This window comes from Salvelinus sp. IW2-2015, linkage group LG15, assembly GCF_002910315.2.
Source record: "Salvelinus sp. IW2-2015 linkage group LG15, ASM291031v2, whole genome shotgun sequence".
NCBI classification, from domain to species: Eukaryota; Metazoa; Chordata; class Actinopteri; order Salmoniformes; family Salmonidae; genus Salvelinus; species Salvelinus sp. IW2-2015.
The window spans coordinates 56299146-56313110 of NC_036855.1; the positions used below are offsets into that span (position 1 = coordinate 56299146).

The window sequence follows — 13965 nt, forward strand, 5'->3', positions numbered from 1 at the left end:
TCCTGCCAACGATGCCTTGTACACAGTAGCCCAGTGGGCGTCCAGCTGCCCCCCATCTCCAGCCTCAGCTGTCTTCTGGAAGCCCCAGAGACCCAGCCTGTGCCTGGCATCACAGACTGGGCCCAGCGTCCTGCCATGATCATTTACATCAGCGGCACCACAGGCAGGCCCAAAGGGGTTCTCCACACTCACAGCAACATTCAGGCCATGGTAAATTGATTATTCAGTTGTAATATGCATTAATTGTGAGCATAAGATGAATGCTATGTTATTCTGTACACTGCTTTTTATCATAATGATGTACTGAGGCATGTTGAATATTTGATCAGTCTGAAGGTTGGACTGAATTTTGAAAGTTAAAGCTTTTTTTCATTACTGATACTAACCAGGTTTCCATCCAACCTTTTTAGGGCACCTGAGTGGCGCAGCAGTCTAAGGCACTGCATCTCAGTGCTTGAGGCGTCACTACAGACACCCTGGTTCGAATCCAGGCTGTATTACAACCGGCCGTGATTGGGAGTCCCATAGGGCGGCGCACATTTGGCCCAGCGTCGTCTGGGTTTGGCCGGTGTAGGCCATCATTGTAAATAAGAATTTGTTCTTAACTGACTTGCCTAGTTAAATAAAGGTTAAATAAAATAAAAAATAACAATTTAGAGTAAAGTACGTATCGGATAAAAGAATGTCATGACAGTCCTGATGGAAACATAACATTTTTCGGTAAACTTTCCAAACATCGACAAAACAAAATACGCTAGAAAAGGTGTCGGTAAAATGAATAATGCAACAAATATAGGTGGAAACGCTGTTCTGATTAAATATTGAAATAATAATCATCATATCAAAGTAAACTTGGAGTCACGTGATGACATGTTGTGTGGACATCCCACTACAACTCGTTGGGACACCATGCAGTTTATTAAGCTTCAGATGAAATAAGTTATGATGAACTTCACAGGGTGGTGAAAGTACAAGGTGATGAGCTTGATGCTGCTTTCAATGCTAAATATCGAGGGTCTTATTCTTCTGACATGATCATCGATGCTTGGCTGCCGTTTGACAAATCAAAATAAATATCGCTCTTTTTTCCATAATAATCTCATCGTGTAGGCTATAACGCAAAATGTTTTGAGACAACTGTCAGTAGAGTTGAAAATGCGATGGAAACCCATTTAACTGAATTTTTATTTGGTACATGGAAATTTAACCGCAAAAAGTAAAAAAAGTATTTTTTAATATATTCGCATGAAAACCTGTCGCCAATTGGATGGAAACGTAGTTAATGTTAGTATTTTTTTATGTTTTATTTCCTGGTGTCGGTACTGTGAACTTCAGAGAAGTATTTTTCTCTTGAAGTATTAATAGGGGTTCTGTTGAGACAGTTTTCTGTAGCCCTTTGGTAGTACGTAAGTGTGGGTTGGCGGGGGTTACACATACGACGGACACAGTGTCGTTTTGCTTTTGTTCCACGTGAGCTTTCTGAATAATCGGCCAAATTATTTCATTACATGGGGCACTTCAGGCTGTGGAGGATTTATTTTGGTACATTTTCAACCAAATTTGACCTGCATGTCCAATAGAGTGGAAAATTAGATCACCCTCAATTAAGGAGCTTCATTTTGAAATGACAAGCCCAGGGAGGGAGCTCGGTGAGGGAGAGAAGGTTCCTGGAAGGTTGAGCGCTTAGGGACACTATCCATTCCCTCTGCTCCTTCCAGCTATCTGGCCCTGCTCACTAAAGACAGGGGTTTACTCTCTTTTTGCACGGTGGTTACATTAATACGTACCGGTATGTTTGATAAGGAGTGAAAGAAACCTTCAGGCAGGACCACCATGAAAGCTTTTGAGTGAGTTACCCATCATTATATAGAAAGGAAATGTCCAAAGAACTGTAAGGAAAACATTGTATGACCAAATAGCTCAGTGGATCTCTCATGTCTCCCAGGTTCAGGGTCTGGTGTCAGAGTGGGGCTGGTCCAGAGATGATGTCATCCTTCACATCTTGCCCCTGCACCACGTCCACGGCATCGTCAACAAGCTGCTCTGCCCTCTCTGGGTGGGTGCCACCACCGTCATGCTGCCTACCTTCCAGCCTCAGAAGGTACATTGCAACTATAGTACACTACTACTGCTACTACTACTTCTAACATGCTGTTTCAGTTGACTCCCACCTCATGTCCTGTCTGTGTGCTGTCAGGTATTCTACTGCTGTCTGCCTTGTGTGTGTTAGCAGTAAGTAGTGCTCTGTAAGGGACTTGCGGGGATCCACTCCACAGACCTGAACAATGGAGACACACCGGGGTGGGAGGCGGGTGGGGAGTAGACGGGGGCTGCTGTTCAACCTTATCGGCTAGTTGTCAGCAATTGGTGCTAATTGTAGCAGGGTTGCTGTGCTGAAAGCACCGGGCCGGAGGCGTCAATAACAGAGCCTGGAGCTGAGCTGACATGGACAGTTCCATGATGCCCCCTCTGCCTTATCCCGCTGGGCCGCTGGGGGTCAGGGGTAGAGGCAGCCAGGCAGGCAGGCAGGCAGTGCTCCCCCCCAGACTGTCACACTAAGCGTTTGGGGCAGGGTGATGGATTGCCCTGTGTGGCTTTGTATCTGACCACGCCAACTCACAGCACAGGCTTTAGAGCCAGATCAATCGATGAGGTGACATTGAAGGATGATAGTGCTTGTTTGGAGAGGTGGTGGTGGAGTAGGTAAGGGGGGTGGTGTCAGAGGGGTTTTAAGGTCTAGGAGAACTTAATGGGAGTCAAGGGTATGATTGACAGGTAAGGGCTGTAGAGGACAACCAATAAAGAGGAGGTTTACTGTAGTATCAGAGCATTTCACTTTCTTTGTACCTAACCTGACCTTGTGTACCAAACAGACAGCATACGCTTTACTCTCACCCCTGAGGATGCCTTGTAGATTTTCTTTTCATTTTCTTGAAGTCATAATGAGAAATAAATCGATATACTGTAATATATTAATATAGCTCTAGGCTATTTCTGAGTGACTGTCTAATAGACCGGTTGGAAATTGTACTGAGAGTACACTATATATACAAAAGTATGTGGACACCCCTTCAAATTGTATAAAATCGGGCACACATCCATGCAATCTCCATAGACAAACATTGGCAGTAGAATGGCCTTACTGAAGAGCTCGGTGACTTTCAGCGTGGTACCGTCATAGGATGCCACCTTTCCAACAAGTCAGTTCGTCAAATTTCTGTCCTGCTAGAGCTGCCCCGGTCAACTATAAGTGCTGTTATTGTGAAGTGGAAACATCTAAGAGCAACAACGGCTCAGCCGCGAAGTGGTAGGCCACACAAGCTCACAGAACAGAACTGCTGAAGCATGTAGCGCGTTAAAATCTTCTGTCCTTTGCTTCAACACTCACTACAGAGTTCCAAACTGCCTCTGGACGCAACATCCGCACAATAAATGTTAGTATGGACCTTCATTAAATGGGTTTCCATGGCCGAGCAGCTGCACACAAGCCTAAGATCAACATGTGCAATGCCAAGCGTCAGCTGGAAAGGTGTAAAGCTCGCCGCCATTGGACTCTGGAGCAGTGGAAATGCGTTCTTTGCAGTGATGAATCCCGCTTCACCATCTGGCAGTACGACAGACGAATCTGGGTTTGGCGGATGCCAGGCGAACGCTACCTTCCCCAACGCATAGTGCCAAATGTAAAGTTTGGTGGAGGTGGTACATTATAATGGTCTGGGACTGTTTTTCATGATTCGGGCTAGGCCCCTTAGTTCCATTGAAGAGAAATCTTAATCCTACAGCATACAATGACATTCTAGATAGTTCTGTGCTTCCAACTTTGTGGCAACAGTTTGGGGAAGGCCCTTTACTGTTTCAGCATGACAATACCCCCGTGCACAAAGCGAGATCTATACAGAAATGGTTTGTCGAGAACGGTGTGGAAGAACTTTACTGGCCTGCACAGCCCTGACCTTAACCCATCGAACACCTTTGGGATGAATTGGAACGCTGATTGCGAGCCAGGCCTAATCGCCCAACATCAGTGCCCGACCAAACTAATGCTCTTGTGACTGAATGGAAGAAAGTTCCAGCAGCAATGTTCGAACATCTAGTGGAAAGCCTTCCCAGAAGAGTGGAGGCTGTTATAGTAGGAAAGGGGGGACCAACTCCATATTAATGCCCATGATTTTGGAGTGAGATGTTCGACGAGCAGGTGTCCACATACTTTTGGTCATGTAGTGTATGATGATAATTTTGAAAAATAAATGTATTATTGCCTCTAATGGACATACCTGTGGTTGGAATCCTCCAGTGAACTAGATGAATGATAACCAGTACAGAAAAGGAGACAGGAGGATAGACATGGAAATTGAGTGCTGACTGACTCTAGGTAGTGTGTGTTTGTGTGTGCAGGGTTTTTTCTGGATAATAATGGGGCTTAGGTGGTGGGTATTGCGGGGGTGTGGTCACTGATCGGAAATTTTAGAGGCCCTCATGTAGGTCGCAGTGACAAAATGTATCTGTTTTAAAGCACATTTCCAGCAATTCTACACGTTTTGCCATGAGGCTGAGAGAAAAGTTATATTTTTAAAGCTAATTTACAGAAATTCTACACATTTTGCCATGGCTTATGCTATCTGAGTGACTCAAAAATTTGAACAAAATCATTGGGGGCCCCATACCATGACAAAAACACTCCTGAATGCATAATTGCATAACATTTTTGATTCTGTCCAGTTTTTATTTTGGTGATTGTTAGTTCTCAAAGATGATCTTATTTAAAAATATATATGCCCATTGTATTTTCTATTTTTTTTATATTTGGTTTTAGTTTTTCCCATCCCGAATATATATATTTTTATTGGAGCTGGTGGGAGGAGTTATGGGAGGACACGCTCATTTTAATTGCTGGAATGGAATAAGTGGACCGGAATCAAACATATGGAAACCACATTTATTCCATTCCAGCCATTCCAATGATATATATACTGAACAAAAATCAAAACGCAACATGCAACAATTTCAACGATTTTACTGAGTTACAGTTCATATAAGGAAATCAGTAATTGAAATAAATAAATTAGGCTTTAACCAAGGATTTCACATGACTGGGCAGGGGCGCAGCCATGGGTGGCTCTGGGAGGGCATAGGCCCATTCACTGGGAAGCCAGACCCAGGGAATCAGAATTAGTTTTTCCCCACAAAAGGGCTTTATTACAGACAGAAATACTGCACATTTTATAGTGGCCTTTTATTGTCGTCAGCACAAGGTGCACCTGTGTAATGATTAGGGTTGCACATTTCGGGGAATATTCAGAGGTGGAACCTTTCCGTGGGAATTAACGGGAATATATGGGAATTCATGGGATTATATGGGGATTTATGGAAATATATGCAAATTAATATTAATACCATTTAAATGTAGATGTTTTTTGCATTGGATATATTTACAATATCATGTGGAGACAGAAACATTAACATTTTACCTTATCATAAGTAGATCAAAAAAACATGAGCTGGCGCACACCCAGAATAATAGTTTGTGTGGAGGTTTGTGTGAACTATCAAAATAAAGTAAGTCGCACACTCCATGTGTAATCTCCCAGCAATTTAATGGGTATTTATCAACGTTTCGGCATCACTGTGCCTTCCTCAGGGTAATGTCATAAATACTTGAACCAGGTTATGTAGACACACAGTGCAATTAGTGTAACCAATGACAGTGGTGAGGGGTGTGTCATAATGATTAAGTTAATTAAAATGAATTAGTGAAACTGTTAAAAAATAGTATATGGCATATTAAATATATTATGCTATTGTTATCATATAGAAACATAATGGAATATTGTACATCATATTAGCGTAAACACACAGTTGAAGTCGGAAGTTTACATACACCTTAGCCAAATACATTTAAACTCAGTTTTTCACAATTCCTGACATGTAATCCTAGTACAAATTCCCTGTCTTAGGTCAGTTAGGATCACCACCTTATTTTAAATATGTGAAATGTCAGAATAATAGTAGAGAGATGTCAGAGTCGTGTGTATAGGTGGCAGGGAAGTCAGGCGCAGGAGAGTCAAATGGAGTGTAATGGAGTCTCTTTAATAGCAGTCCACTAAACATACTCCAAACACTAAATGTACATCAAAAACAAAAGTGGGTACGAGGACCCGTCGCACACCTATACAGACTTAAATACAACACTGACATAAAAACAATCTCTGACAAAGACATGAGGGGAAACATAGGGTTAAATACACACCAGGTAATGAATGGGATTGAAACCAGGTGTGTAGGAAGACAAGACAAAACCAATGGAAAATGAAAAATGGATCAATGATGGCTAGAAGACCGGTGAACACCGCCCGAACAAGGAGAGGCAACAACTTCGGCAGAAGTCGTGACAAGAGAGTGATTTATTTCAGCTTTTATTTCTTTCATCACATTCCCAGTGGGTCAGAAGTTTACATACACTCAATTAGTATTTGGTAGCATTGCCTTTCAATTGTTTAACTTGGGTAAAACGTTTCGGGTAGCCTTCCACAAGCTTCCCACAATAAGTAGGGTGAATTTTGGCCCATTCCTCCTGACAGAGCTGGTGTAACTGAGTCAGGTTTGTAGGCCTCCTTGCTCGCACACACTTTTTCAGTTCTGCCCACAAATTTTCTATAGGATTGAGGTCAGGGCTTTGTGATGGCCACTCCAATACCTTGACTTTGTTGTCCTTAAGCCATTTTTCCACAACTTTGGAAGTATGCTTGGGGTCATTGTCCATTTGGAAGACCCATTTGCGACCAAGCTTTAACTTCCTGACTGATGTCTTGAGATGTTGCTTCAATATATCCACATAATTTTCCTGCCTCATGATGCCATCTATTTTGTGAAGTGCACCAATCCCTCCTGCAGCAAAGCACCCCCACAACATGATGCTGCCACCCCTGTGCTTCACGGTTGGGATGGTGTTCTTCGGCTTGCAAGCCTCACCCTTTTTCCTCCAAACATAACGATGGTCATTATGGCCAAACAGTTCTATTTTTGTTTCATCAGACCAGAGGACATTTCTCCAAAACGTACGAGCTTTGTCCCCATGTGCAGTTGCAAACCATAGTCTGGCTTTTTTATGGAGGTTTTGGAGCAGTGGCTTCTTCCTTGCTGAGTGGCCTTTCAGGTTATTTCGATATAGGACTCGTTTTACTGTGGATATAGATACTTTTGTACTTATTCCCTCCAGCATCTTCACAAGGTCCTTTGCTGTTGTTCTGGGATTGATTTGCACTTTTCGCACCAAAGTACGTTCATCTCTAGGAGACAGAACACGTCTCCTTCCTGAGTGGTATAACGGCTGTGGGGTCCCATGGTGTTTATACTTGCGTACTATTGTTTGTACAGATGAACGTGGTACCTTCAGGCGTTTGGAAATTGCTCCCTAGGATGAATCAGACTTGTGGAGGTCTACATTTTTTCCCCCTGAGGTCTTGGCTGATTTCTTTTGATTTTCCCATGATGTCAAACAAAGAGGCACTGAGTTTGAAGGTAGGCATTGAAATACATCCACAGGTACACCTCCAAGTGACTCAAATTATGTCAATTAGCCTATCAGAAGCTTTTATAGCCATGACATAATTTTCTGGAATTTTCCAAGCTGTTTAAAGGCACAGTCAACTTAGTGCATGTAAACTTCTGACCCACTGGAATTGTGATACAGTGAAGTATAAGTTAAATAATCTGTCTGTAAACAATTGTTGGAAAAATGACTTGTGTCGTGCACACAGTAGATGTCCTAACCGACTTGCCAAAACTGTAGTTTGTTTACAAGAAATTTGTGGAGTGGTTGAAAAACGAGTTTTAATGACTCCAACCTAAGTGTATGTAAACTTCCGACTTCAACTGTATTTGGCCACGGTGTAAGTAAACTTCCGACTTTAACTGTATATATGTAAATGCTGTGAAAAAGTATTTTCCCCCTTTCTGATTTTTTCTATTTTTGCATATTTTTATTTGCAGATATTTAATCATATTTTATTTTATTAATTAACAAAGTTATGCAACACCCAATTCTCCTGTGTGAAAAAAGTAATATCCCCCTTACACTCAACTGGTTGTGCCACCTTTAGCTGCAATTACTCCAACCAAATGCTTCCTGTAGTTGTTGATCAGTCTCTCACATCGCTGTGGAGGAATTTTGGCCCACCTTTGCATGCAGAACTGCTTTAACTCAGCGACATTTGTGTGTTTTCAAGCATGAACTACTCTTTTCAAGTCCTGCCACAACACTTTTTAACCATATTCATGTAGACTTGATTGTGTGTTTTGGAATACTGTCTTGCTGCATGACCCAGCTTTGCTTCAGCTCACAGATGGATGGCCTAACATTCTCCTGTAGAATTATCTGATACAGAGCAGAATTCATGGTTCCTTTTATTAAGACAAGTCATCCAGTACCTGAAGCAGCAAAGCATCCCCAAACCATCACACTACCACCACCATGCTTGATCGCTGGTATGAGGTTCTTACTGTGGAATGCAGTGTTTGGTTTTCGGCAAATATTTTTTATTCTGCGGGCGGTCAGACAGACGACTTTGGGATGAAAATATATTTTGTTGTCCCACACATTATTTAGAAATGTTCCTCTTTCTGCTTTGTATGCGTTAGCCTACCTATTCTATAAAAAGCACATATTTGTTACATTATTCACACATTCAGAATTCGCTGCTTCAACTTACTGCTTCAACCTACTGCTTCAACAGTAGCCTACCTCTCCTCATTGGGCGTGAAAGCTCAAGTATGCCTAGTATGTGTGGTCTCATTAAAATATAGTATGCTGCCTAGATGGGCAGAGAATCACGTGGCAGTTAACTTAAATATGAAATTAACTTAAATATGATGAGACTGTAGTTTACTACAGTGTCTGTAAATAAATATTGATCATGGAAAAAAGTGGAGGGCGCTCAACCAACGTGAGTCGAAGTGCAATCAAAAAATGTAATCATCATTGAAATGGAAAAGGCACATAGGTAGGCGACTATGGTGAGCGAGCATTGGTCCTTTCCATTTTAAATAAGTATTGATTACCCATTTATTTGTCTCTGCCTGCAAATCGTCCTCCTAAAAGGTAGGCTATATCCTATAGGCCTATGCAAAGCGTAGGAAGTGTTGCTGTCATCATTCTTGCTGTTTAAGTTCAGTAGCCATACCTTCGAGATCAGGTGCGCGTGTGGTCTCAATTAAATAGAGTAGGCTATAGCCTATGAATGGGCGGAGAATAGGTCTATGATTAAGGTATAGTTTACTATAGCCTAATACTATAAATATTGATCACCTATATTTCTCCGTCTGAAGATCTTCCGTCTCCTAAAAGGTAGGCTATGAAAATAGCTCAAGAGAAAGTTCAAGTCTCTCCTACTCTTCAAACTACATCTAGCATATTGGCTGATATTGCCCAGTAATACAGATTGCCTACACTCAAAAAGTGTGTTGAGTAAATATTAATGATCAAATATAGATTACTACTAAATAGAGTTAGGTACATCTAACACAGTTGTATTGAGTGAATGCTATAGATAACGCTTTTATTAGCTCACTTCTAAATCCTCTACTTATGTTGAATTTACCTAGCATGATTCAATTCCACTTGAGTTCCATAGTGTTTTAGTAACTGAAGTGAGTCACATAAATACAACATAAGTCTGTTATGCTGATGAATGTAACGGCTTTCCTCCTCCTCTTCATCAGAAGAGGAGGAGCAGGGATCGAACCAAAATGCAGCTGAGTTTGAACACATAATTTATTAAAGAAAACACGAACTTGACTAAACTAACAAAAACAACAAACGGTGTAGACAGACCTAGACGACGAACTTACATAAAACAAGAAGAACGCACGAATAGGAAACATAGGCTACACAAATGAACGAGGAACAAACAAACCGAAAAACAGTCCCGCGTGGTGTACAGACACAGACACGGAAGACAATCACCCACAACGAACACTGTGAAAACACCTACCTAAATATGACTCTTAATTAGAGGAACGCCAAACACCTGCCTCTAATTAAGAGCCATACCAGGCAACCCATAAACCAACATAGAAACAGAAAACATAGAATGCCCACCCAAACTCACGTCCTGACCAACTAACACATATAACAAACTAACAGAAATAGGTCAGGAACGTGACAATGAATGAGGACCCAAAAGCGACGTAATAGAAACAGAGTCTTTATTCCAGTATCAAACAAACAATGATTCTCCTGGATATATCAAAGGTAAATCCAAAACAGGAAACTGAAATCCTCTCGTCAGTAGAGAGGAACGACTGGAGACGCGACCACAGACTGCAGGTCGCTTCAGGTCGTCGTGTTTTTGCCTTCTTCAGATGCTGCGTGTGAGCAGGTGTCTATGTCAGCTACGGCCTGTGCCTTCCTGAAGCGACCTGCAGTCTGTGGTCGCGTCTCCAGTCGTTCCTCTCTACTGACGAGAGGATTCAGTTTCCTGTTTTGGATTTACCTTTGATATATCCAGGAGAATCATTGTTTGTTTGATACTGGAATAAAGACTCTGTTTCTATTACGTCGCTTTTGGTCCTCATTCATTGTCACGTTCCTGACCTATTTCTGTAGTTTGTTATATGTGTTAGTTGGTCAGGACGTGAGTTTGTGGGGCATTCTATGTTTTCTGTTTCTATGTTGGTATGGGTTGCCTGGTATGGCTCTTAATTAGAGGCAGGTGTTTGGCGTTCCTCTAATTAAGAGTCATATTTAGGTAGGTGTTTTCACAGTGTTCGTTGTGGGTGATTGTCTTCCGTGTCTGTGTCTGTACACCACGCGGGACTGTTTTTCGGTTTGTTTGTTCCTCGTTCATTTGTGTAGCCTATGTTTCCTATTCGTGCGTTCTTCTTGTTTTATGTAAGTTCGTCGTCTAGGTCTGTCTACACCGTTTGTTGTTTTGTTAGTTTAGTCAAGTTCGTGTTTTCTTTAATAAATTATGTGTTCAAACTCAGCTGCATTTTGGTTCGATCCCTGCTCCTCCTCTTCTGATGAAGAGGAGGAGGAAAGCCGTTACAGAATCACCCACCAATCCAGAACAAGCGGCATGAGTTCAAGCAGGATTATACACAGGAATCATGGACTGGGAGGAAATATTGGACGGGAGAGGTCCATGGGCACAGTCGGGAGAATATCGCCGCGCTCGTGAGGAGATGGAGGCAGCGAGAGCCCAAGAGCGTTGGTATGAGGAGCAGCAAGGAGACGTGGCTGAAGTCCGAGAGGAGACCCCAAAAATTTCTTGGGGGGAGCTAAGAGGTAGTGGGCCAAGGGCAGGTAGGAGACCTGCGCCCACTTCCCAGGCTTACCGTGGAGAGCGGGAGTACGGGCAGGCGCCGTGTTACGCAGTAGAGCGCACGGTGTCTCCTGTACGAGTGCATAGCCCAGTGCGGGTTATTCCACCTCCCCGCACTGGTAGGGCTAGATTGGGCATTGAGCCAGGTGTCATGAGGCCGGCTCAACGCGTCTGGTCTCCAGTGCGTCTCTTCGGGCCGGCTTACATGGCACCAGCCTTACGCATGGTGTCCCGCGTTCGCCTACATAGCCCGGTGCGGGTTATTCCACCTCCCCGCACTGGTCGGGCGACGGGGAGCATTCAACCAGGTAAGGTTGGGCAGGCTCGGTGCTCAAGGGAGCAGTACGCCTTCACGGTCCGGTATTCCGGCATTACCTCCCCGCCCCAGCCCAGTACCACCAGTGCCTACACCACGCACCAGGCTTCCAGTGCGTTTTCAGAGCCCTGTGCCTCCTCCATGCACTCTCCCTATAGTGCGTGTCTCCAGCCTAGTGCCTCCAGTTCCGGCACCGCGCACTAAGCCACATGTGCGTCTCCTAAGTCCTGTGCACACTGTTGTTTCTCCCCGTACTCGTCCTGATGTGCGTGCACTCAGCCCGGTGCCACCAGTGCCGGTACCACGCACCAGGAATATAGCACGCTTGAGAGTCCAGTGTGCCCTGTCCCTGCTCCCCGCATTAGGCTTGAAGTGCGTGTCCTCAGTCAGTGCCTCCAGTTACGGCACCACGCACCAAGCCTACAGTGCGTCTCAGCCGGCCAGAGTCTGCCGTCTGCCCAACGGCGCATGAACTGCCTGTCTGCCATGAGCCTGCAAAGCTGCCCGTCTGCCATGAGCCTACAGAGCCTTCCGCCAGACAGGAGCAGCCAGAGCCTTCCGCCAGACAGGTGCAGTCTGAGCCATCCGTCTCCCCAGCGCCGTCTGAGCCATCCGTCTCCCCAGCGCCGTCTGAGCCATCCGTCTCCCCAGCGGCCGTCTGAGCCATCCGTCTCCCAGCGCGTCGAGCATCCGTCCCCCAGCGCCGTCTGAGCCACCGTCTGTCCTGAGCCATTAGAGCCGCCCGTCTGTCCCGAGCCGTCAGAGCCGATAGTCAGTCAGGAGCCGATAGAGCCAGTTATCAGTCAGGATCTGCCAGAGCCGCCAACCAGACAGGATCTGCCAGAGCCGCCAACCAGACAGGATCTGCCAGAGCCGCCAACCAGACAGGATCTGCCAGAGCGCCAACCAGACAGGATCTGCCAGAGCCGTCAGCGAGCCATGAGCGTCGAAGCGTCAGCCAGCCATGAGCTCGAGAGCCGTCAGCCAGCCATGAGCGTCGAGAGCCGTCAGCCAGCCATGAGCGTCGAGAGCCGTCAGCCAGCATGGCGTCGAGAGCCGTCAGCCAGCCATGAGCGTCCAGAGCCGTTAGCCAGTCATGAGCTGTCCCTTAGCCCGGAGCGGCTATTTACCCAGAACTGCCCCTCAGTCCAGAGCTGTCTCTCTGTCCGGAGCTGCCTTTCAGTCCGGAGTTGCCCCTCTATCCTGATCTCCCTCTCTATCCTGAGCTACCTCTATATCCTGATCTATCCCTCTGTCTTAAGCTACCCTCTGTCTTGATCTACCCTCTGTCCCGGTGCTGCCCCTGTTGTTGATGTTACCAAGAGGATTTTGTGGGGTAAGATGAGGGTGGACATTCATAGGGGGAGATGGAAGCTGGGATTGACTATGGTGGGGTGGGGACCTCGCCCGGAGCCTGAGCCACCACCGTGGTCAGATGCCCACCCAGACCCTCCCCTAGACTTTGTGCTGGTGCGCCCGGAGTTCGCACCTTATGGGGGGGGTTATGTCACGTTCCTGACCTATTTCTGTTAGTTTGTTATATGTGTTAGTTGGTCAGGACGTGAGTTTGGGTGGGCATTCTATGTTTTCTGTTTCTATGTTGGTTTATGGGTTGCCTGGTATGGCTCTTAATTAGAGGCAGGTGTTTGGCGTTCCTCTAATTAAGAGTCATATTTAGGTAGGTGTTTTCACAGTGTTCGTTGTGGGTGATTGTCTTCGCGGTCTGTGTCTGTACACCACGCGGGACTGTTTTTCGGTTTGTTTGTTCTCGTTCATTTGTGTAGCCTATGTTTCCTATTCGTGCGTTCTTCTTGTTTTATGTAAGTTCGTCGTCTAGGTCTGTCTACACCGTTTGTGTTTTTGTTAGTTTAGTCAAGTTCGTGTTTTCTTTAATAAATTATGTGTTCAAACTCAGCTGCATTTTGGTTCGATCCCGCTCCTCCTCTTCTGATGAGAGAGGAGGAAAAGCCGTTACATTCATCAGCATAACAGACTTATGTTGTATTTATGTGACTCACTTCAGTTACTAAAACACTATGGAACTCAAGTGGAATTGAATCATGCTAGGTAAAATTCAACATAAGTAGAGGATTAGAAGTGAGCTAATAAAAGCGTTATCTATAGCATTCACTCAATACAACTGTGTTAGATGTACCTAACTCTATTTAGAGTAATCTATATTTGATCATTAATATTTACTAAACACCTTTTTGAGTGTAGGCAATCTGTATTACTGGGCAATATCAGCCAATATGCTAGATGTAGTTTGAAGAGTAGGAGAGACTTGAACTTTCTCTTGAGCTATTTTCATAGCCTACCTTTTAGGAG

General features: G+C 44.5%; 1 protein-coding gene across 1 annotated transcript in view; it reads left to right on the top strand.

The window, feature by feature from the left end:
- acsf3 (acyl-CoA synthetase family member 3) overlaps positions 1-13965 on the top strand; it is a 39238-nt gene that overhangs the window by 918 nt on the left and 24355 nt on the right. Inside the window, 3 exon segments of the mRNA XM_070447286.1 lie at positions 3-38; positions 41-210; positions 1946-2101. Coding sequence (XP_070303387.1) covers positions 3-38; positions 41-210; positions 1946-2101 — 362 coding nt within the window.